The 24,207-nt window shown below is 38.9% G+C and overlaps 1 protein-coding gene across 6 annotated transcripts; it reads right to left on the minus strand.

The window, feature by feature from the left end:
• Positions 1–830: 830 nt before the first annotated feature.
• Positions 831–22,470, minus strand: LOC113062155 (protein FAM131B-like). 6 transcript variants are annotated; one of them, XM_026231780.1, is made up of 9 exons: positions 22,239–22,468; positions 13,110–13,147; positions 10,518–10,553; positions 8,363–8,456; positions 7,034–7,252; positions 6,078–6,218; positions 4,451–4,731; positions 3,616–3,873; positions 831–3,099 (listed from the first exon to the last, which is right to left on the minus strand). In XM_026231780.1, the coding sequence occupies exons 1-9, from the start codon at positions 22,264–22,266 to the stop codon at positions 2,863–2,865; spliced, it is 1,332 nt and encodes a 443-aa protein (XP_026087565.1). In that variant the 5' UTR covers positions 22,267–22,468; the 3' UTR covers positions 831–2,862. The 6 variants fall into 6 exon arrangements, with proteins under 6 accessions (XP_026087565.1, XP_026087564.1, XP_026087566.1 ...); XM_026231779.1 differs by having other exon boundaries at positions 8,354–8,456; positions 22,239–22,467; XM_026231781.1 differs by lacking the exon at positions 10,518–10,553 and having other exon boundaries at positions 8,354–8,456; positions 22,239–22,467.
• Positions 22,471–24,207: the final 1,737 nt, after the last annotated feature.

A 24,207-nucleotide genomic window follows, 5' to 3' on the forward strand; every position in this document is an offset into this window, starting at 1 on the left:
TCAAGCATTGTTGAAGTATTTGTGAAAAATAGCTTAAAAACACAACTTGGCCAGCAGGTGGCACATTGTGGACCTTTTCAGAATCTGAACTTACTTTTCACTTGGAACATATTTTCCTCCAGCCCTTTTCCAATTATACATTTTTAAGCAATTCAGGATGTGCACACTTTCCTTTCTTAATTATATTCTTCATGTCCTGCCATCATCTATCCATTTTTTCTTTCTGAAAACTCTCTCAGGTGTCTCGCTTGTCTTAAAACCAAGGACTCTGTTTTTATGAACAATCTATGGTTCATGTGATCTGCTGTCTTCTTTTAAATGTTACAGTTAATTTAATGTGATTTTTTTATATCTGTTCAGTCTGTGAGCAATAACTTTATTGGCTTCCATTTTTGTTTGTTTTCTTTGTAATATTTATTAATTTATTTATTCATTCATCTCTTTCCTTCTTGGCATGATGAGATATCAACAGAAAATGTTTGATTCATAATGTACTTCACTGATGGTTTCGTGAATTGTTTCGAATAATGGGAAGGAGACTTATTTCATTTAAAAGCATTCAATTTTATTTTTTTTGCAGGAATGAATAACAATTCAATAAACAGTGATTTTGACCTTTATGTCTCTTACTTTCTTAGATTAGTCAGATGTCGAATAATATATATATTTTAATTATTATTATTTTAATCATTGTGTTAAAAAGTACAAGTGTTTCAGTGAAATATATTATATGTATATTATATTACATATTATATATAGTATATGAATATACCTATACAAGTTATTGATCTTTTATAAATCTCTAAAGTGATTAACAAATGAGACAGACCTTCGCAATAAGGATTTTATTTACAACATATTAAAATGCACATGAGGTTACAGGATGACACCGAATGGAGATGAAGAAACTGCAAGATTGCGACCTTGCTTTATTTTTATTCCTCAATAATCAGAAACCCATTTCTGATTTCACGCGTTGCTTTGCCATTCTGCACTAAATGCATCATATTTCACAGAGTATGGCAGAATTATGACATCATTGCTGTGAGCTAATAATGTCACCATCTTTTGGACATTTCACAAAGAGCTCTGACATTAAAAATGCTGAAAGTGTACTTTCCAAAGAATCTAACAACGAGAGATCATGCACTTCAATCTTTCTCATTTCGCCTGCTCTCGAATTTCCCAAAACAAACATGAGATCTTTAAAAATGACTCTCATCCGGCAGACGCTAGTCCTGTGATGTTCGAAACATCACAAAGAATGACAACACGCAGGCCTCATTAGTACAGAAAAATAAGTGTTACCACAGCATTGCATAACAGCATTAATCAAAACTCTCAAAATCATCAAAGAATATAAATCATTGCTAAACCAAACGTCTCTAAATCTAAATTAGTGTTGCCACATCCAAAATGTTTTAGCTGTCTCTCTCTTTTGGAACGTATATAAGTATCGACAAAGGCTTGACATGTGCAAGCTAGTATTCGAGGGCACTTCTTTCTGCTGAAGGTTTTTAAATTACAGCTTATTCAATAATTAGTGGAAAGCCTGCAAGCATTAACCAGAAAAGCACCTTCTTTTCACGTCTTTCCACAGTCATACGGTCTTTCATGACAAGAACATGCTGTGACCTAACATGTCAACTAGCCCATTACCAAGTGATTTTACTGAGGTAATGAGAGTTTATCTCTTTATCTGCATTATGTCAGCAACAGGGAAAGCTATAATGTAAATAACATAGAAAATGCATGCATGCATGATATAAATGGCTCCTGCATGTTAGTTCATCAAAAATTGTAATGAACGGATCCATGTACGGTCTTCAGGAATCAGTTTGGTTCCCTGTAGTCTCAACCTCAACGGATTAAAAGCATCCAAAGTTTACTCCTCTTTTTGCATGAGAAGATTAATGGAACGTCCCAGACTGACGATGATGATCCATCAGTTTTCTTTTTGTTGTTCAGTGCAAATCAATTTTGAGCAGCTCCGCCAGGCAAGATAAACACAGACACCGATGAGAAAAATAAAGCAGAACAAATCAAAAAACTTGAGGACAGAACCGGGCTGTCGCTATGAAGATAGGCAATACATTCGTTTATGTCCATAGTAGTGCATAAGTCTTAGTAACAATACAGTTAGGATGTTGAAAAGGGCAGCACTGTTTCCATTTGGGCAGTATTGTGCTTGGATACATTAAGAGCAAAAACATGTTTTCCAGGGTGTGTATTTGTGTGTGCATCAGTGTTTGTGTAAGTGTGTGTACAAGTGTGTTGTAGGTACCTAGGGGACACTTCACGCAAACGGCAAATTCGTAACATTTTTTTTTTTTTCAGAATATACCTTTAAATACACATACATCCATACATCCATACTAACATACATACAGTACATACATGTTATATATATATATATACATACAAATAAATATTTGTTTCATTGGCTTTTAGTTTTATTAAAAAAATCAATATATATTATTACTATGTGGATACTGTTAATTCAGTCACTTAAATACTCAAAAAATAATAATAATAATAATTCTGCATGCACTTTCTTTTGGTTGTATTGATTTCTCAGTATTGCACTCTTCGTTTTCTTTCGTAAGCGGCCTTGGACTCCAGCGCTCCTGCCATAAAACAGCAGCAGCAGCACATATAATGTATCATCCTGGCTTTGACACTCTCCCGCGTTTAGTCTGTACAGGCGCCCAGAGCTCAGAGCATGTTTTGTTCCTGATGTGACAGTCCTTACGAGTACACATCTGGGGTAAAAGGGCGTATACAATAGCTTAACTGGTGGATTATTTCACAAACAGTTTTGTTTTATTCGCTCCACTTTCGGATGCCACTCGATTTAAACCTTCAGTTGGTTGCCACAATGACAACAGCCCCATCCCCCACCTCTTCTTCTTTCTCCTCTTGTGATTGGACGACGCAGGATGTGACTTCATAGGTCATGTGCTCAACCACTGGCTCTGCTGGTGCTTGCCCTGGGCTCATGGTCCCAGGTGGGGTGGAGTCCTCTCTCAGAGATGGAGGGGTCAGGGCGGGAGTTACAGATGACAGCTCGGGTTCGAGGGTAAGTGTTATGTCATCCTCCTTGAGAAAGAAAAAAAAAATATTAAAGGTATAGTTCACCTTATTTTTTGAATATTTACAAACCCTCAGGCCATCCAGGACGTAGATGAGTTTGTTTCTTCATCAGAACAGATTTGGATAAATTAAGCATTACATCACTTGCATACAAATGGACCCTCTGCTGTGAATGGGTGCCATCAGAATGAGAGACCAAACAGCTGATAAAACATCACAGTTATCCACGCGACTCCAGTCCATCGATTAATGTCTTGTGAAGTAAAAGGCTTTGTGTTTGTAAGAAACTAATTGGACTGATTGTGGTTTCTTGTGATGTTTTTATCAGCTGTTTGGACTCTCATTCTGACGGCACCCATTCACTGCAGAGGATCCATTTATGTGCAAGTGATTTAATTTCTCCAACTCTGTTCTGATCTTTACCCATCTACATCTCGGGTGGCCAGAGAGTGAGTAAATTTTCATTAAACTTCCAGTTTTGGGTTAACCGGTGATTAAGGATGTGGAGTTAAAATATGCCACCTTGATTTCCTCCTCCTCTTGCTGCTCTGGGATGCATTCGGTCTCCGCTACGTATTCCTCACCGTAAACTTCCCCCATTCCCATTTCGGCCATGGTCACGCCCATGTGTCCCAGCATCTCCATCTGATGGGGCTCCGTCTGAGCCGCCGCCCACAGGTCAGCAAGTCTCGGGTGGGTGGGCGGGCCCAAACTGTGAATAGTGCTGTTGGGAGTGGCTTGTAAGGAGTGAGAGGCGCTGTGCATTCGATGTTCCAAAGACTTCCAAGAGAAACATGAGAAAAATAATCATGAATGTTTGCATGTATGATGGGAGAAACAATCTTTGAAGCAAAAAAAAATTATTTTAATATCCTAAAAATTTGTCCTGAACATCTTTAATGAGTGTCTAAACTTACAATTGCAAATTGTTTTGTTTTAAATTGATTGAGATTAAAATTTAAAGTAGCCGTTTTGTATTTTAAAATATTTTTAAATGAAATTTATTCCTGTGTTGGCAAAGCTTAATATTAAGCAGCTATTTAACTCCAGTCTTGTGATCCTTAACATATACATAATGATACATATAATAGCAATGTAATTACATAATAATATTATTTTAAAGTATTTCAGGCACTGGATAAACTACTTGCAGAGATGTGACACCTGAACTCCATCACCCCTTTCAGTCATAGTCATTTCCGTCATCAATACTGTTCTAAATACAGCAAGACGTCAGCAAGCGTCACCCTGTGGACGACACCTGGCTAAAATAGGTCAAGCAGTAGAGCTAAACACAACTCTGTAGTGTTCCTCTGAGCATGTAAACATGGCTGCGTCTCAAACTGTGTTTTCTGACCTGTTGATACTGCAGGAGCTGCTGCTGCTGGTACTGCTGATACTGTTGGAACTGCTGTAGGTGGGTCGGTGGCTGCTGCAACGTCAAATAGTGGGTGGAGCCGTCATAACCCTCACCCGAAGCCCCGCCCGCCATGATGTAAGAGCTGGCAGCGGGAGAAGCTACACCCGAGGGCCCGTTGCTGATTGGCTCCCACGCATCAGAGGAGGAGAGACAGTAAAGGCCTTGGGAGACGTAGGTGTGAGGCCACACATCTGCAGAGGAATGATGCAACGGCTGGTCTGAAGGACAAAGACGTAGAACGAAGGAGAGACAGACAGAAGGTCATAAGGTGAAGGTTCAAATGCAGGTGAAATCAAAGCAGTTTCTGGAACAATAACTATATTAGCATTCACACAAACACACAGTAACATTCTAAAGTTCTATACTTTGCAGTTTTGTCTGCCCCTTTAAATGCTCAAGTTCTTTAAAGCAGGATGGATTCTGATTGGCTGGCAATGTTTTTTCTTGTTCTTTTTTCATCAAAGACTGTGGAAGTGATTTTGATTGATAGCCTTCATCTGTGCCGATATCATTCTTGTTGTGGTGTGGACTCCAATATTCTTTTAGATGTAAAATTATTTTTAATCATGCTAATCATACAGGGGGAAGTTGTGGCCTAGTGGTTAGAGAGTTTGACTCCTAACCCTAGGGTTGTGGGTTTGAGTCTCGGGTCGGCAATACCACGACTGAGGTGCCCTTGAGCAATTAAGGCACCGAACCCCCAACTGCTCCCCGGGCGCCACAGCATAAATGGCTGCCCACTGCTGTGTGTGTGTGTGTGTGTGTGTGTGTGTGTGTGTGTGTGTGTGTGTGTGTGTGTGTGTGTGTGCGTGTGTGCGTGCGCGCACTTTGGATGGGTTAAATACAGAGCATGAATTCTGAGTATGGGACACCATACTTGGCTGAATGTCACGTCACTAATCATTTTAAAGAGATGATTTAAACCCAAAAATGAACCATTGACTTTTTTATCCATATAATGAAAGTCAGAAGGACTTTTAACATTCTTGAAAATATCTCATTCTTTTGCTCCTCAAAAGAAAGAATATTATACAAGTTTGGAATGACATTAGGTTGTTATTCCATTTGGTTGGACTATCCCTTTAAAAATATAAAAAAGCTGCAACCTGGCTTCAACCCAAGGCTTGTATTAGCTCTGATAGTTGAACCTCAGGAAAAGTGCTGTTCTGCTCTTCTCCCCCGTCGCCTTTTGGCCTGCAGCTGTCACTGTGGCATCTCTGACACATTTCCTCACACTAAATAAAGTGGTGGCAATGCGCTCTAGACCTGTCAAATGAACTGGAAGTCACATCAGTCAAGGCAAGGTAAACAATATAAAACAAATCTGCAGAAATATCCAAGTGGTGTGGTTAGGAGACTCCTGTCAAAAGATGCAAACAGTTCTTACGGCAAGAGCTTTTTTGAGCAGCCAGTGTAATAATCATGCAAGGATGTGCTTAAGAAGTGTGTGCTTGTAATATCTGAGCTTTGATGTGACATAACATAAATGATATTGCCTTTTTAAAATCTCTCCAACAATGTCTCCATTCTGTTATGGCATGAGGTGGATGTTGGTGACCCTCACCTCTGCTGGTGATGCTCTCCTGGTTAACCTCACTGAGGTGAGCCACGCTGCCCTGGTTGGAGTTGGCACAGAGACTCTCTCCATCCATAGAGTTCCAGCCTAAGAGTGCGGCCTCAGAGATGGCAAACTGCTGCATAATGCCTGCAAAAAGTCCATTTACTATTTTGATGTTTTAAAGATACACTGGATAAATGTTGTAAAAAAATAAATTAGATTCTCACTGGGTGGTTCACTCCACTAAACATTGCCAAATTTTTATTTTGGGACATGTTAAAAAATTTGGGGTCAGTACGTTTTTTATTATTATTAATATTGTTAAAGAAATTCATACTTTTGTTTAGAAATGAAAGTATGCATTGAATTAATCAAAAATGACAGTTAAGACATTTCTAAATGTTACAAAAAAAATTTTCACAAATAAATGCTGCTCTGCTCTTTTGATCTTTCTATTCTTCAAAAGCTGTTTTACGGTTTCCACAAAATATTAAGCAGTACAATGTTTCTTTGGGACCAAATCAGCATGTTAGTATAAATTCTGAAGGATCGTGTGACACTAATTTGCTAACAAAAAATTGTTAAAAAGCCCACATTTTTGTGCTGATAAAAACATCTGAAATGAATGTACTGAAATGTTTATTTATTTATAAACACCTTTAAACCGGAACATAAACTGACCAGAGAAACAAAATTGCATGAGATATTGAGACTTTAAGAGAATAATATAGAGTAAATATATACTTTTTTGGTAATATAATATTTATAACAATATAATTGCATTTTTCTGGCCCCATGCTATTATTTGTATTGAGCAGCAAAACATTCCAAAATAAGTGAGGTATAATTTAAGCTTAAAACCCAAATATACTGATAGGTTAGAAAAAAAATATATATATATATATTTTACGACGACATTTCTATATGGTGACTTTACTATATACATTTTCAAGTCATCTCACCCGCTGCCATTCGTGCCTCTTTTTCTCCATCACTCAGGTCACTATAGGCATCATTTTCAAGCCGTCTCTCCCTCTCACGGTTCAGATTGGAGCGCCCCGCTCCCCCTTCTGGCCCTGCAGATGGTTTACCCCAGCTCTGCCACTCAATCATGTGGGCCACACGACCCTGAGCCATGGCAGTGGGCTTGGTCACTTTGTCCTTCATTGATCTGGTAACCCCTAAAGAAAAACCAACACAAGTCAGCACCTGTACAGACTTTAAATGGAGCTGGAGAAAGGGGCGAAATGAAAGCAGCCAGGCAGTGCATTATGGGATATGTGTCTTTTGTTTAATCACCTTAGTACAGTACACTACTGCAAGGCTCTCTGGATGATAACAACTGAATGAATGATTATGAGCGTGCTACAGTCTGTAGATTTGATCAATCGCCGCACAAGCGGTGAGAGAGATGCAAGTGGTTGACCATGTTTAGAAATTCATTATTCTCAAGTGTAATGAATTACGTGAGATTCAGAAGCTTTTATGCATGTATGAATAATTAGAGCCAAAAGGGACATGTCTGAACATTTCCTTTAAACAAAATGGCTCATTAGCATGCAAATATCTCAACTGAACGAAAGGCGCATTCATTTAAAACATAATAAAAAACGAGGTAGTCTGATGGTAACCTCGCAGACGGTTGTGTGATTTGTTTTCTCTAGGCTGCTGACAATGATAAAAACCCCATCTGATGAAGTGACTGCTCTCTTTAAATACTTTGATAAATCACCTCCATTTGTTCAAGGGGGAAAACAATCTAATGGTATCACTTGGGCACTTCACCCCATTTCCAAGCATTTAGGAAAAACAAGAGAAATACAAAAGATACAGGACATGAAATCAAGAGAGATCCAGATACCTACGTTTCCCGAAACCTGTTGTGACAGTGAGCAGTATCCATAAAAGACAACACCACAACACATTAATGAGCAACAGTTTACTTCACAAAAGGGCACTTCACCTCACAAAACAACAAAACAGACTACAATACACAGCTGGCATCACACCGAAAGATTACGTTTCCCGGCAGTTACCTTGTGGAGATGGATAGTGCACTTACGTCAGCCTTTTGTTTTATTTTGTGAACTTTTGTTAGGTCTGACTGGGGATTTCATCAATGGCTAAAGAGGCCATTGACATGCACTTATTAATGGAGGAGGCAGGTGGTGAAACTAGATAGGGAGGGGAACCCACAGGGGCAGCCATGTTGGCTCCAATCTCCATCTCCTCCTCTGGAGCCAACATGGGGTCGGTTACCAGCTACCAGGACAGACACACACCTGACACACCTGTCAGAGAGGACTTAGCCAGAGCTCCAATCCCATAGGCGTTGGAGTTCCGCTTCAAACGGGGCAAAATGGAGGTGGTGTCCTCCATGGACAGCTGTCGAAAAAAAAGAAAGAAAACGAAAGAAAGGGCAGCATTAGAGAAGCAGCAAAAGCTGCGACAATTAAAGCGATAAACCACAAAAATCACGGTAACACACAGCCACATATGGCTCACTTTCATTAAATGTTGGCAATGATAAAAGAAACAAAGGTTAAGTGAATAATTACATTTATTAATTATAATTAACAATAAACAAGCCAAGCAATATAGTTTATTAGCCTAGCTGTAAACTTTTTACTGTTGTGGTAGCAAATTAAAGGTGCTGTTTGTAAGTTTTTGACTGCATAAAATACCATAATATGTTTGCAGATATTAAAGAAACATGCTAAATTAACATACTTGTTTATCTGAAAAACAATGCTGCAGTCAGTTATTCTCCTTTGAATATGTGTATTCCTGGTCAGAATCTTAGTCTTCGTTTTGGTTTGTTAAAACCCGCCCACTGCCAGTTCACCCAATTGTATTTCAGCACCCCCGGCCAGTTGGTGGAAAACAGAGTATTTAATTTCCTTCATCATCAAGTGCGTTTGTTCCTATTTTGTCACTCAAAATGAATGTAAATGAGGATTGGAGCTGTCAAGCATCAAATGATTAAAAAAAGAACCATAAACATAGTTTGTTCAACAGTATTCTGAATCTTCTGTAGTGATTCAAAAACTTTCTGTTAGTTGTTATTCATTGAAAACATTCAGCCTATTTTCATTAGAAAAGTACTGATTGCCAATAACATATATCATAACCAATCATAACCCAATCATTGAAAAAAATAATTTGATTCAGTTTACAATAATTTAGTCACAAGTTTGACAATAATTCAAATTTGCTCCTTTTGTGTTCCAAAGAAGAAAGAAATATAAAATTAAGATTAAAAAGATTTGTCAGAATCTTAGTGTGTGACATCATGCTTTTTGACTTCTGGTTGTTGTGTTTCAGAATTCCTTCAATCTTGATGACGGAAACCTGTAAGAATGAGTGTTGTTATTGTTAGCTAAAACTAAAACTATTAAAAATAAGTTTTTTTGTATAAATATTAGATGTATACTTCAATTTAAAATACATAAATGTAAATTAGAACTGAACACAACTAAATAAAAATTTTAAGATTAAAAATAAATGAAAGCTAAATAGAAATATTCTAAAAAAAAAAAAAGTTAATTCAATATATGAATAAATAATATAATAGTAAAAAAAAATAATATATATAACTGCTAAGAATCATTAACTTTTGTTGTATTCACTTTTTTTTTTCATTTAAAGATGAGAGCAGATGTCAGTAACTCCATGTGAACCACACTGTGTTATCATCTCTGATCTCTCACATCCAGTGCCACCTACAAGTCGCAGAAATGGGCCAAATCTCAGATAACATGACGTGGCCAATCGAATACAGCTGGCCCTGTTACTCATCCGCCCAAAGACATCTGCCACTTACTGAACACTGTGGAGTCACGGCAGACATTTAAGGTGAGTTTGTGATCTATGTTCATACAAACAAAGTATATTAGCATCTCCAGTAAAATTACTTTTCAACCATCTTACTATATGATATTTACCTTCACAAACTCACCATCAAACACCACTGGTCAAAAGATTGGATTATTATGTTTTTAAGTTTTTTTTAAATAAGTCTCTTATGCATTTTTTTGTTGTTGTTTTTTTTTGTGTGAAATATTACAATTTAAAATAATTGCAATTGTTAAATTTTTTTAATGTAATTTATTCCTGTGATGGCAAAGCTACATTTTCAGAAGTCGTTACTCTATTTTTCCAGTGTCACATGATCCTTCAGAAATCATATTCAACAACAGTACTGGTTTTACAATATTTTTGATAAATGCAGCCTTGGTGAGCATAAGGAATTTATTTTCAAAAAATTCTAAAATCATAATTATTAAAAACTTTTAAACAGTAATGTACCTGACATAATGTCAATGTTTTTGAGCATTTGTTAAAAAACTAAATTGCTGGATACCCCTAGAGAGAAATATCATTAAAAAAAAAAAAAGATTGAGTCAAATCAAGAGAGGCAAAGGCAAAGGTCAATACCGGACTTACATTGATTCCTTCCCAGGAAAATTCAGCACGTCCATGCTTGAAGCAAAGCAGATAACAGTTAAAGAAAAGATGGGAAAGATACAGTGAAAGCAAGGAAAAGGCATGATTTCAGTTAGCAGGAAACGACAGAAGGCGAAACATCAAGCCAAGAACAGAACACTAGATCTGGAAGAAGAACAACAGATAAACAGAAAGCAGGAGAAAGAGAAGGAGGCGAGACGCTGTTCATCTGTTATGAACTGTTGTGTAAACCAACCAAGTTATATCTCTGTATGCACCCTTGTTGTGTTATACAGATAATAATGGTGTAAACTATTCATGAATGAAGTACCACCTATAGTGTATCTGTGTTGATGTCTGCCTTAGAAGTCTTTACACTGGATGAGGACAGCAGCAAGAGGAGATGGAGGCGACTTTGATGAGTAGCACTGAAGTACGTAATCCTAGCCATCCCAAACATACTCAAAGAGTGCTATCGATCGCATTTACACCGCACCCAGCGCAGTGAGACAAACACTGGTGCCAGTACGAACAGCATAGCCGCTCATTGTTCATTAAGAGAAAGATCAATATGAAAGGTCAAATGGAGGTCACTATCAGAAAGGAGTTGGTGTCTGCCCCCTTGGCCATTCGGGGGTTGATCGATTCGTTTCCCACCATCTTAATGTTTATGGCTGCTTCTGTTACATAAACTTGGAGCTAGTTCCTAAAAATACATTTTTTTAGGCTGGCTTGCAATTACGGCCGCCACCTACTACTTTTAGTGGGGGGCAAAAACAGATAGGTGCAAATTAAAAACATAGAATTCGTTTTCTTTTCTATATGCAGTGATGAAGTAATTCATGTTTTGCCACACACTTTACACTGTGTAAAACTTTTAATGGGATTTGTTTTCAAAACAATTTTTAAGTTACAATTATTAAGAGAGGACAGCTGTGATTTAATGTAGCGATGGGAAAGTTTGGGTTTTTGCAAGGTAATGTGCTCTGGATTCAGGTGTAGTGAAACCCATAGATACTAAATAATTAAATAATTAAAAGACACTGCTACTATAATGAACACTTTTATCAGTATATGATCAAAATGTATTTTTCTTTTAAATTAGATGAGATGCCAGCCATTCTTAAACTGTTATTTCATAATTCAAGTTTCATAAAATGATAATAAATAAACAGAGCTATAAATGAGATATGACTGAAAAATTCTGTAAATAATTAAAAGACCCTGATAATATCATGAGCACTATGGTCAGCCTGTGATCAAACTTTACCTATTGAGTTTATTCAGTTGTTAAATGAGACGAGATATCAGTAATACCTGAACTGTTAACTATATGTGACCAAATTAAAATTGTATGTAAATAATTTAGAGACACTGTTACTATAATGAGCATTTTTATCAGTCCATGGTTGAACTTTTGTTTTGATATCATTTTAAACCAAATGACTTGCCAGCAATACTTGATATGGTTGTAATTGATTCACACAGAAAGTTGTCAGAAAGGTCTAAATTATGAAAGAGAAATTTAGTTATCAAATGAAAGTCAAGGAGTCCTGTAAATAATAAACCACGATCCTGTATATTCCTGTTAGAATAGATTTTCTTAGAGGTCAGATAGATAATTTGATGCTTATATTTGGTTGTGTGAGAATAAAAACATGTATTATTAAAGCAAAAACTGTACAAGTTTGTAAAACAAACTAGTCCCATCTAGGACCTTCCGAATTAACCTAGAATACATTTATCATGTGAAGTTTAAGTTTGAGGGTGTTTGAGCTAGCAATAAGATAACTAAAACAGCCTTGCTACTTAGCAACTAGCACCTGATTCTTGAGAGATTTTCTTTGAATGTTAAATGACAAATAATTTTGGTTTTTATTGTGCTTTATTTAGAAACCAATAAGTGCCTTTTTGAGTGCAGCTCCCTAACACAAATGCATACATGCACAACACAGACACTTTCAATTGGCTCCAGCTACAGTGTGATGACACCAGCCCTTGGCTCAGCTTCTTAACTCTGCATTGAGATATTAAACATGCCGTTTGGTTTGGACAGCTACCAGTAACCAAATGGTCGATTTTGAGCCAAATTCATCCGTGGATGAGTAGAGCGACAAGCCAGGGGCTGTTGCCCTTGGGTGGGACGTAGAACCAGAGAGCAAACCGGGAAGACGGATGAGGCTATGTCTTCCCAGGAGACAAAGCCGTTATACGGCAATACTGTACGGTAATGGCTGGGCTCTAGGGTCCAGCACCTGTGGCCTTTGCTGAGAATCTAATATAGAGGCTTTTCAAATACACATTATACCATCAAGCTTTCTCTGACTTTCAGCACCACAGGGTGGCAAGGCGTGCGTGTGGCACGCAGGGGGTCTTCGTGTTAGCTAAAGACTTCATTAAAGTGTCATGAGGCACAAATGTCAGCACTTGGCAGGTATGATAGCTTTGGACAGAAATGCAGACATCGCAAAAGTATTATTTCAGCGAAGGACGTAATTTAGATGTGATCCTTAAAGCCTAAGCTCACAACATGGGACAAAGGTTTGGCCCAAAGCAAATCTTAAATATGCAAAGCGCTGTAGTTTTATTTACCTGCTCCCCATCTTTCCGAACTGGAACTGCATCCGCCGCTGCAGGGAAAAAGAGAGGGACAGACATAGAGAGAGAGAGATAAGGGAATAGGCATGTGGCTTATGCAACCTTTACCAAAAATGCTAAGTCAAACTGACAGCTTCTCGCTACATTTTCTGCTGACATTCACACAAAGACCTAAAATTAGATTAATTATCTATCCAAAACCGCCAGCACTCTGTGGGGAAGGAGATTTGTTGCATCACGCTTTTATTTCGCATCTGTCACGATAATAAGGTTGTATCAAACCAGCAGGACTACGAAGATGAAGATAATTCCAAACAGGCTTTAATAAATCCACAATATGATCCAAGCAGAGAGAACAGCATCCAACCAAAGCATAGTAACAATGCCCAACAATTAATGGGTGAAAGGTATGAACTTAAATACTGAAGTTATTAAGGTGTGCACAGCTGAACAGAATGACACAAATTAACATCCATGACAACAAATGTTAAGGGAAGATGGTGCAAACTGAAAACAAAGGGCAAGATGATGATCCAGGCCACATTTGAGACAGCTTCGCATTCGCCCCACGGTGGCATTGCAGGAGGGAGGAGCCATGGAGGTGTAGAGACAGACGGCACCATGAGGATAACAGATACGACGATGACGTGGAGGAAGCCCACCACACAGCCAAAGAGCCAATGCAGCGACAGGACTCCGATGACCGCAGCGACGACCCCCTGAGATGGCAGCAGGGATCCAGTGGGCTGAGGTTGAGATGGACCAACTGAGGGGGGAGGCAGAGCCTGAGGAAGGGCGGAGCTACAGTGTGCAGCAGAGACACGGCGATGTCCAACCCAGGCAGTACCAATGGTCTGAAGGAGCCCGGAGAGGCCGAAAGTCTGATGGTCACTGCTGACGTTGAAGGAGAATGGCGCACAGGAGTCAGGGCAACAGGTCGAGGAGTAGTGGAGTGTGCAGAGGCAGAAAATGGATCCAGAGGCTTCCCACATCCAGGAAGAGATTGCTCCCAGCTGGCCTGATGTGTTGACCCACCACTGAGAGGAGGCAAAGGGGGACTGATGGGAGGAAGTGATGACTGGATGGCAGGAGTAACTGGGGACTGGAAATAATCCTGACAGAATTTTGGAGAGGTGGTGGGAGAGGGAGATTGGGTGGGACCAGTGAGTTTGGGACATAGCAGACTAATTCAGGTGGTAGCAAAGAGGATAGAAAATCAATCTCTCTAAATTCAAAACAGTTTTCCAGTGTGATGGCCAAACACTCGCTCTAAGAGGCGGGAGGTTGATCAGAGGCTTACTTCCATCCTCACAAATTCCACACTCCGTCCCTCAGCGATGGATGAAGATGCTGGCTCATACAACTGGTCTGGCTCCGTGCGATGTTCAGCTCAGTCGCTGTTGTTAGCACTTGCTCGTGTGTTGTGACAGAGTCACTTTCACTGCCTGGGCATGGGCTGCTGAGCCCCGGAGTCTGGGCACTGGGTTGTTAGTGCGGCTGGTATTGTGATCAATAGGTCAGATTTAATAAGTGGTGATTTAATAAATCCATAATATGATTCAAGCAGAGAGACCAGCATCCAACCAAAGCATAGTAAAAAACAATACCCAATAACGAAGGGGTGAAAGGCATAAACTTAAATACTGAAGTTTATAAGGTGTGCATAGCTGAACTGATTGACACATTAACAACCATGACAACAAATACTAAGGGAATACCGTGGAAACTGAAACTAAGTCCATGTGATGTGTGTGAGTGTGGCAGCATCATTCCAATAAAATGCTAAAAACATTAAGTCATCATATTACTTGATGTAATTATGCTAATTAACAGGCACTGTATTTTAAGAAGAGGCTTCCAAGGGATGGTGAATTTAAGATTAACCTCAAACAAGCATGTGTTCTTAGAAGAAAAGAATTTGGACATCTTTAATATTGTAATCATATTCATTAGATTCATAAATATGTTTATTTTTTATTCTAGCTTCCTGCACTTTGGCATCATTTTGATTATGTTGATGGTGTGAGTTTTCAGTGACTCATTCAAAATGACAAACTAACATTTTGAATGATGTGCCTGAAAACAATCGCCCTGTAACATTAGAGATAAACACATAATATTGTAGCATAATGACTTTGTTTTTGAGACAAAGCAATAAATGAAGCCACATCGTTCAGTGACAAAACACAACACGGTGCATAAGGCCAACCAGCAATCAAACAATTATCCGGAACAAACATATAAACATATGCAAACATGCAGGTGATCATGTGCACTATTGGCTTATATAAAATGTTTATTGTGTTCCGACTGTTTTTGAGAATGGCACGTTTGCTGCTAATGTTATCGTCTCTAGTGAGAGTAAGGGTATGTTTGCAAAGAATGATAAATGGCTGTAAAGGAGAGATTGTGTGGAAGCCCTTACGGCATAGAGAGATGGTTTATTTTTGTATGCTAATTGCTAACTGCGGTCGCTGCTCCCTTCATTTACAACAACCCAGGTTCATCAATTCATTGTAGAACAAGAGTAAAACCTAGTGCCTGCTGTGCAGTTTTTTCCTGCTACAATTGCCGCTTGTCAGATTGTACACTATGACCCCAATAAGACTTTGCATAACTTTGCCATCTGACACAAATTTTTGGATAAGTGAAAGATTATCTTAGTTATGTGTTAAAAGCCCTGAAAATTGTCCAGTATTCACCTTTCTTAAAATGCTAACAGACTTTCAGAATTCATCACAAAAGCCCTATTAGGAATGGTAATTTTCTCTCATGGTTAAAGCTGTAAAAATACATTTGCATGGATCTTCAGTGATAAAACTGTGTATTTAGTTTTCAGTCATATGTTTAACATTTATTTAAATACCCTATTCAATAATATATATTTCTTGCATTTTATCTCTCTAAATGATGGATGTCATTTTTAAATAACAGACATTTGAAGAAACAAGTATTTGGTTTACTAGTAAAATCATTCCAAGCCCTAATTTATATAACTGTATATTATACATATTTTAATATTTCATTGCATACCAGTTGCTGCCAAAATATTGGCGTACAAAGGTTGATATGATTTGTGTTCTTGCTGTAATGAAGCAGTGATGTAATATTCTCCTGTAAACAGTTTCCAGCCATTTCAGTAATAAGTCTATTTTTAAAATGCATGCATGTTGAGCATGTCTCACTAAAAGATCCAAGACTGATGACTCTTCCATATGAAAAAATAAAACTTTTGTGATTCCAAAAAGTCTCAAACAGCAAAATTGTGGCCAAAATCGTGTTGTAGGTCTTGCACAAATTCTGTGTGAGAACCGTCACTGTGCACATGTGCAATTTTTAATGAATGAGACCCTGTCTATCTGCAGTGCATGTGCTCTCTCTCCATCCCCCATCTCTCTCTATTCAATTTAGTTCTATTTAATTTAGCCCAATATCAGTGAAATTGAGTTTAGCATCGGTTTCATCCAGTGAACTTATTTACAACAGTCCTAAACCATTGAAGAATTAGAAATACAATATTTGTGATGGGGTTAATTGCATCAAAACAGAATGCACCAGTCATTGGTCTATTTGCATCTGTTTTTTTGTTTTGTTTTTTTCACTCCAGACTCAGATCTGAGAATGCATTAATTGCACCCTGTGCATGTGTGTGTGTGAGCGTGTGTCTTTTAATTGCTGGGCTCTCTCTCTCTGTAAGTACAGCAGAGCCTTTGGGCCTTTGGGCCATTTCCTCAATCAACCTAACCCACTCTGGAGAGATAGATAGAGCCATGCAGAGTGGTGCAGCTCTAGAGGAGACCAGTGAACAAGAGTGAAGAGTAAACAGAGAAAGTGAGTTAAGGTAAACCAAATCTACTTGTAATCAATTACAAAGGAGACAGTCAGGACCAACAGACCAGTAACAATGACTAGATGAGAGCAAAGATAGATGGCCTGCACTGTTTACTCTGCCCATCTACATTTATGTCTGAGTCTGACACTGAGCATTATGAGGGCCAGAGCTTCAGGGGAAAGGATAAAGGGTGAGCGATACTGACGAAATAAGTAGTCAAACGGGATAAACAAAGCTGCATGTGATGAGGATAAAAGCTAACTTCAATGCACAGTGAACAATAAGGAACAGGCTGAAGATTCCTAGACACCCGGTGCAAGCCTGATTGTATCACAGTCAGAAGCAGCAGAAGATCTGCATTGCCAACAACCAGATGGAGGAACGACTGGACCATGGTACAATCTGGCTTGACAGATCTCACTGCCTAGCATGTCTGGGAACATCTTTGAGATTTTATTATACAGCAAGAAAAAGGGACAAATAAAGGAATGCAGGCCGGAACTCTGATACACGGTGACTCTCTAAGTGATTCTGATTAAGAGTGAAGTCCAAGAGGCTGACTCACCTCCAGTACTGAGCCAAAAACACATGGAGAAGAGGGGGAGGGAAAGGAAAGACAGAGACAAAGAGGATGAGAGAAAGACTGAGACACTGAATGAAGGAAGGAACACTATGCTATGCAGTATAACAAAGAAAAACGGAGGACAAAAGCGGGTTAGGCGTAGAGAGATTAAAATGACACTAAGTTTAAAGATGCAGAGAGAGGCTCCGGAAGAGTCACGATTGAGAGCACAGATTTACAGATGATCAGGATAATGAAGGGAACACAAATGGGTATTTACACTTAATCGATCAGATTGCTATCCAATTAGGTTTATGTCTACTCAAAATGGAAGATCAAATCTGCTGTTCCCAGGCTATATTAATGCTAATGCAGAGCTGGGAAATTTTCACTCTTCAGCTCAAATAGAAATTCAGAGTTCTGAGATCTAGAGGTGTAACTTTTCATATTTGGGCAGAACAAGAAGACGCATTTACACTTCATTCACAAGTCAGAAGCATCTTGTTGGTGTTTTAACCACTTCCTGAAGAGGGTATGTTTACACGACAATGATTGTACTAAAAACAGAAATGTTTTTCTTTTGGATCTTTGAAAAGTTTTGCGTACAGACAACAATGTTGTCAAAAAAATCCCTGTTCAGACGAATCTGCGAAACCAAATAAAAATGCTGTATTATGCGTGCCAGGCCAGTAGTTGGCGATATCACTTTGTAAAGAAACATTACATGCCTGCGCATAAATGCATTCCTAGGCTGAACACGTAATATGCATGCACGTAATATCAACACTTTCACAAAATGACATGTTTGTAGTTTATACAGAGATGATAATGTTATAATTTTCAAAAACTTGCACATCGAAGCCTATTTTCAAAAAAAAAATTGTTGTTGTGTTAAGATCCCCTTAGTCACAGATGTGTCTTTCGTGTTCATATAAGACAGAGAAATAGAAATTAAGTGACCCAGTGAAAATACCCCAGCAAAAAGTATATGAGCAAAAGACTGACCATTAGTAAAAAGGGGACAGTAAAAGAGAGATGGGGAGTATGAGAAATAGAAATCCATGAACGGAAACTAAGCTGAACAGCAGCAATTACTGTTGATGAGTCAGCTAGTTATCAAACTAGGACAACGTCTGGTTTGATAAAGTTATACCAAAATCTCATTTTCTGTGCTATGCAATGCTGCATAATGAATTTGAGCAAATAAATGCCCAAAATGAATATCAGAAAACTCTATCAACAAGAATCTTATTATCCTTCAGAAATCATTCTAATCATTATAATATGCTGATATGCTGCTCAAGGAAATGTCTTATTATAAATGCTGAAAACAGTTGTTCTGCTTTAAATATATCGATTTTTCATAAGTTCAAAATAATATATAACTTAAGCAACATTTTTTAGTTACAAGTAAAGCTATAAAGAGAAAGTAAAGAGAGAAAGGAAGGGAAAATGTTATTGCATTTCATTGTGGTTTTGACTTGTGAGGCTGAACATTTCTTCACTTGGGACTTAAAACTCTCCTCTAAATTATTGGTTTATGAAAGGACCCTCAACCTATTATTAATGGAAAACTGTAAAAGAACCACCTGCTTCTACTGTTGCAAACTTTGTTTGAGTGATCAGACAGGTGAAACTGGATAGCAGCAGCTTAAAATAAGAAAAGACAGAGGGCACTTTTAGAATAAAACCTAAAAGTAACCTGAGGATCAGGTCCCATTATGGACAACACTGGATGAGAATGATAAGAGGTACAAATTCACCAGAAGATATTTGAGAACTTCCTGGCTGTCACTCCCAGTGCCTCCCTCCTTCCCTTCACTCGTCTGACTCATTCTTTGCGGTACTTCTCTCTCTCTCTCTTTGTGATTCCTTATGCCCCTTCTGCCTCCTCCTCCTTGAGGAGTAAACGTCTCAATAATACTGAGCCAGTCACCTTGGACCGTGCATGTCACCACACAAGCTGGATCATGCAATCACACATGCACAGGAGATTGTGTGTGTGTGTGTGTGTGTGTGTGTGTGTGTGTGTGTGTGTGTGTGTGTGTGTGTGTGTGTGTGTGTGTGTGTGTGTGTGTGAGAGAGAGAGATGGAAAGGTAGAGAGAGACCATATGCATGTCAGCTTGTCTGTCCCTTTTTCAGAGCTTGAAATTAAATCAATACAAAGAGGCATCCCTGAGTAACCCAATAGCTCAGAGCAGAACAAACACATACAAAGAGCAACCCAGTGCAAACATCAGCATTAGTGCCAAGAGCTCAGCCATCTATCTGATGCCCTCCCAAACACACCTACATGACCGTTCTCACACGCAATCCTTTGACAAACAAATACACGAGCCGTTTTTCCGATCTATATGTACATTTACCCAAAGAGACTTTGAAAAAATTATTTATCATGAAGCACTCAGCAAACGAGAGAAAAGTCTTTTATTGCACAGCATTGTGTCACTGTTCTTTCAAGCTTGCCAACACATACTTCTCTCATACTTATTGCTCGTTGTATACACTCCGGAGACACTTACTTGGAATTTAACCATAAGATCAGATCATTCATCATTCGGCATACAGTGACAAAACTGTTCAACTGCTCTAGAATATGTATTATGGAATATATAGAAAAATATACATAGCAATATATATAAAAAAGACAAGCAAATACGTCATTATAGAGCAAATATATCATAATATATTTTCAAATAAATATAATATAAAGAAAAATATATATAAATATACATAAAAAGACATCATCAACACGTTGTGTCTTACAATGAAGCTTAATAACTAGAGGGGGCGCACAAAGTTGCAGTTCAAATATAACAATATATACTCATTTAATTTATGATAATATGTTTAATATGCTTAGTCCTGTGTTTACAGCCATAGATTGACCCTCACTGCTGACTGGTGAAGTACAGAAGACTATAATTATAGCAAACATATTCCCAGTGAATATGTTTGACAGCTTGGATAACAGAACAACTTTAATAAGGAAAGCCTGTGAAGTGTCATTTGAGGCTCATTTACTGAAAGCTGCATGAGGGTATTTCTAGTTGAATACTTTGATTGACTGTCACTAGATTCAGGTTTTTCAGTAGTGCCAGGGCTGTGGTAGATTCATTACTTGATCTTGTGAGATGGGCAATAGCTGTGTAAGTGACTCTAATTAAAAACCAAAACACATACACACATGTAGTATATAACAAATACAGTATAATTCAAATGCAATGCATTTTATCGTTAACACTGTGTCTTTGAAGGATTTGTGATGTTCAGTGCAGACCTAAGAATGTTCTTCTTTCTGGCTGCAGCAACAATTTGTTTGTGAGGTCATTAAGTCAAGAATAACAAAAAATCTATGACAGGGCCTTGGTTGAGCCAATGAGAACGTCAGTGCAACATCTCGACAGCACATCAATTTCCTCAGCTTACATTAGAAGTGTTTGCTTCACTCAAAATAAGGGGATGAACAACCACAGGCTCGTATCAGGCTCTTGACCCATATTATTTAGCATTCATCTTATCCTCTCTCTTCTCTTTTTCGGTCACTGTAAAGTAGACACTATTTATAGCCAAACACACTAAATATTCAATCCACGCTCCTCTCCAGAGAATAAAAGATACCCGGCCAATTTCAGTGCCACATCTTGTATATATATATATATATGACATTTTATTCTAAAAAAATAAGTATTTCTATCAGAGGCGATTAAATGTAGTTAATAAGCAGGATATAAATACAGCCTGTAAATTTTAATCCCTAATTACCCAATATGTCCTACTCTGACACTTTGTGCAATAGCTTTATTATGTGAAAGAAACCTTCCATCTAGACTCTCTACTCCTTTGGCATCACAGCTCAATGACAATCAAAGGTCAAATACAGCGGCATTTCTTTATTTGTCACTCCTTCAGCTGCTTGGGTTTGTTTTGATGCTGCGCTCTCGTCTTAATGGGCGTACAGGCATCGTAAAACACGTTTAAGATGGAACAATTCTGTGTCTTCTCTCCAGGGTAGTCAGCCTGCCAGCCATCTCACAGTTACAGCAGAATATTAATCGTGGCAAAACACCCGCAATTTGTCATCAACGGTTGTGTTAACGCATACCCGTTTGGCGGGAAAAGGTGCCCACCGGTGCCATTGACTTTGCAGAATTTGACCTACATGTGAAGCGCATCCAGCCGGCTCCGCGTCACACCTGAACGTCTTTTTGCATGAGCGTGTGGACCCTGCACCTCTGATCCTGAAAAACACCCTCTTCAGTGAACCTGCATGTACGAACGTATACACTCAAACCTGTGAACTGCTGCTGTTTTCACACAAACAGCTCCTAATGTGACCTTAGCACAGTGTCAGATATTACAAGTCTTTGAGACCGTCCCTTCTGGAGGTGCATTGAATGCAATCATACGCTCCAAAAATTCCACTTTGGATCTTTGAAACCACTGAGCAAAGGGTCTGTCTGTATCTAACGCATGCACGTGAACGCATGCGGCTATCAATTCCAGACGCACTAACGGCTCTCAAAAGCTGACACCTCCATCCAGGCTTCCCAAACGCGGTGTACCGAATCACTGTCAAAGACTGGAGGACAAATGGCCTTTAAACAAAAGGTTTCCATAGAGACACACACCTTTTGTGTGTGTGAGCATCGCCTATCACTCCTCTACCCCTGGCTGGTCTCCTTTCAACCTGGAAGAGAAAGACAATCAAAACAGAGAGTGTCTTACTGATGGTGCGGGAGCCAATACAGCCCATGGTGTCTCAGCGAGGGCCGGTTTGAGAACGAGGAACGACAGCCACCCTCTCAGCAGACATTCTCTCCTTCTCTCTCTCTCTCACTCCTCCTCTTCTTCTCCGTGTCTCTGACTCTCCCCTCCTGTCTCTGTAAGGCTGTATGCGAGACTGAGTGTGTGTGTGTGTGTGTGCACGCCTCCAACACGCTCTCGTCGTCATCCACCCTCCCTCCCTCCTTCCCTCGCTGCACCCCCCTCAAAACTCTCTGGTGAGCCGAAATATCAGTCACTAAGTCAGTGTGTCTGTGAAATGGGAGAGAACAGTGTGAACCCGCTCACCGGCCACTTATGTCCCCATAAATCCCTTTGTAATCGATACAACTGTTTGTAGCATCATACAGCTGACAATGACATTGAGAAATGTCAATGACAACAAGATGAAAGAGCGCTGATCAGAAGTTACACGCAATTCCCTGGAGTCCCCAGATCAATATCTTGAGTAATCATACGGGTCATCTCTTTTCTTTGGTTCTCTCCATTATCGCTTGACAATGCAGTGCATCTGTCTCCCCACCCAGTTCTGCCGCCCCTCCCTCGCTCTTGTTTTCCTGTTGCGCTTGAACTCTCCAAGGCAAACATGTAGAAACATCCCGATCTCTCCGACTCCCTCTCTACTTGCCTTCTCAGCCCTCAAACTCAAATCAAAGAGTTTTTTACATCTATATAAAACCGTCTCATCATGTTTGCTTGTCATTACCAGTGTGTCTGTGGAGATCCGTAGCCTTGAATATTGGCTACCCACACAAACACTCACATGCTGTCCAGACCATATATGTGCACTCTCCCCGCATCAAGCGAGCAAGGTTTCTTCCTTCTCTATTTTTTTTTTAATTCTGTCATTGCATGCAGCCAGCATTGCTAGAAGAAGCACCTTTGAAGAGCTTTGGAGAGGGCTAACCCAGGAGGTGTGCTTTGAATCATACTAAGGACCATGAGGCTGAGCAGCTTGAATTAATATTCAGGAGTATAAAAGAAAACAGATGAGAGGGATGGGAGGAGGAAAGAAAGGATGAAGTACTGTATGCACATTGGTGTTATATTGTTTCACATCAAATCTACAATATGTTTTCATTTCTGAAATAAAGTTTTAGGTTTACATTGCATGCCTTTGTATATCCTTAGAAACTTAAACTAGTAAGCACATTATCAAATTTTCTGAAAAGGCAGAGATGAGCTTTGTTGCCCGCCAAACTGCACAGTTTTTCATTATATTTTAAGAAAGGGCCCATTATTTATGTTTAGTCATTTGGAAACTTACAAGTAAATATGTTGTTAATAATTTATATTTAAATACTAAATGTTTAAATACTAATTAATATTCAATAAGAGAGTTCTTGAAAAAAAAAATGGAATCTTGTTTGTGTGTATGTGAGACAGAGAGAGGTGTGTGTGTGTGTGTGGGGGGGGTTCTTCCCTACTTTACAGGGACCAAATGCACTCTATAAATGACTCTACACAAATAAATGCCTCATCTTTCCCTAATTTAAAAAGGAGGCCTATACCTGACACTGAGGGAGATAAATGGAGAGGAAGAAGGAGGGAGAAGCCTCATCCTGACAACACAAAACCAACAATGGGACACTATATCATCTTTTATTTATGCGCAAAACAGCTTGCCTGAAGTTACAGAAGGCTCTCTCAAAGGGTGAGTCATGCTTCTTTCTCCCTCCCTTTCTCCATCATATCCCTCATTTTCAAAGCAGCTACTGAAATCAAATTCACTTTGAGACTGGGACTTCCTATGACTCATATTTTGATTTGTGCGTGTCTGTCTGTACGCTTAATAACACATCATTTTAGTATAACTATATGCAGCATCTATAATTTGAAGGTAGCATGCTGATAATTAAACTTAACATTATTTTTGCATGCTTTTAGGCTACATTACATGCTGGTATAACTT

Source organism: Carassius auratus, chromosome 44, assembly GCF_003368295.1.
Source record: "Carassius auratus strain Wakin chromosome 44, ASM336829v1, whole genome shotgun sequence".
Classification (NCBI taxonomy): domain Eukaryota; kingdom Metazoa; phylum Chordata; class Actinopteri; order Cypriniformes; family Cyprinidae; genus Carassius; species Carassius auratus.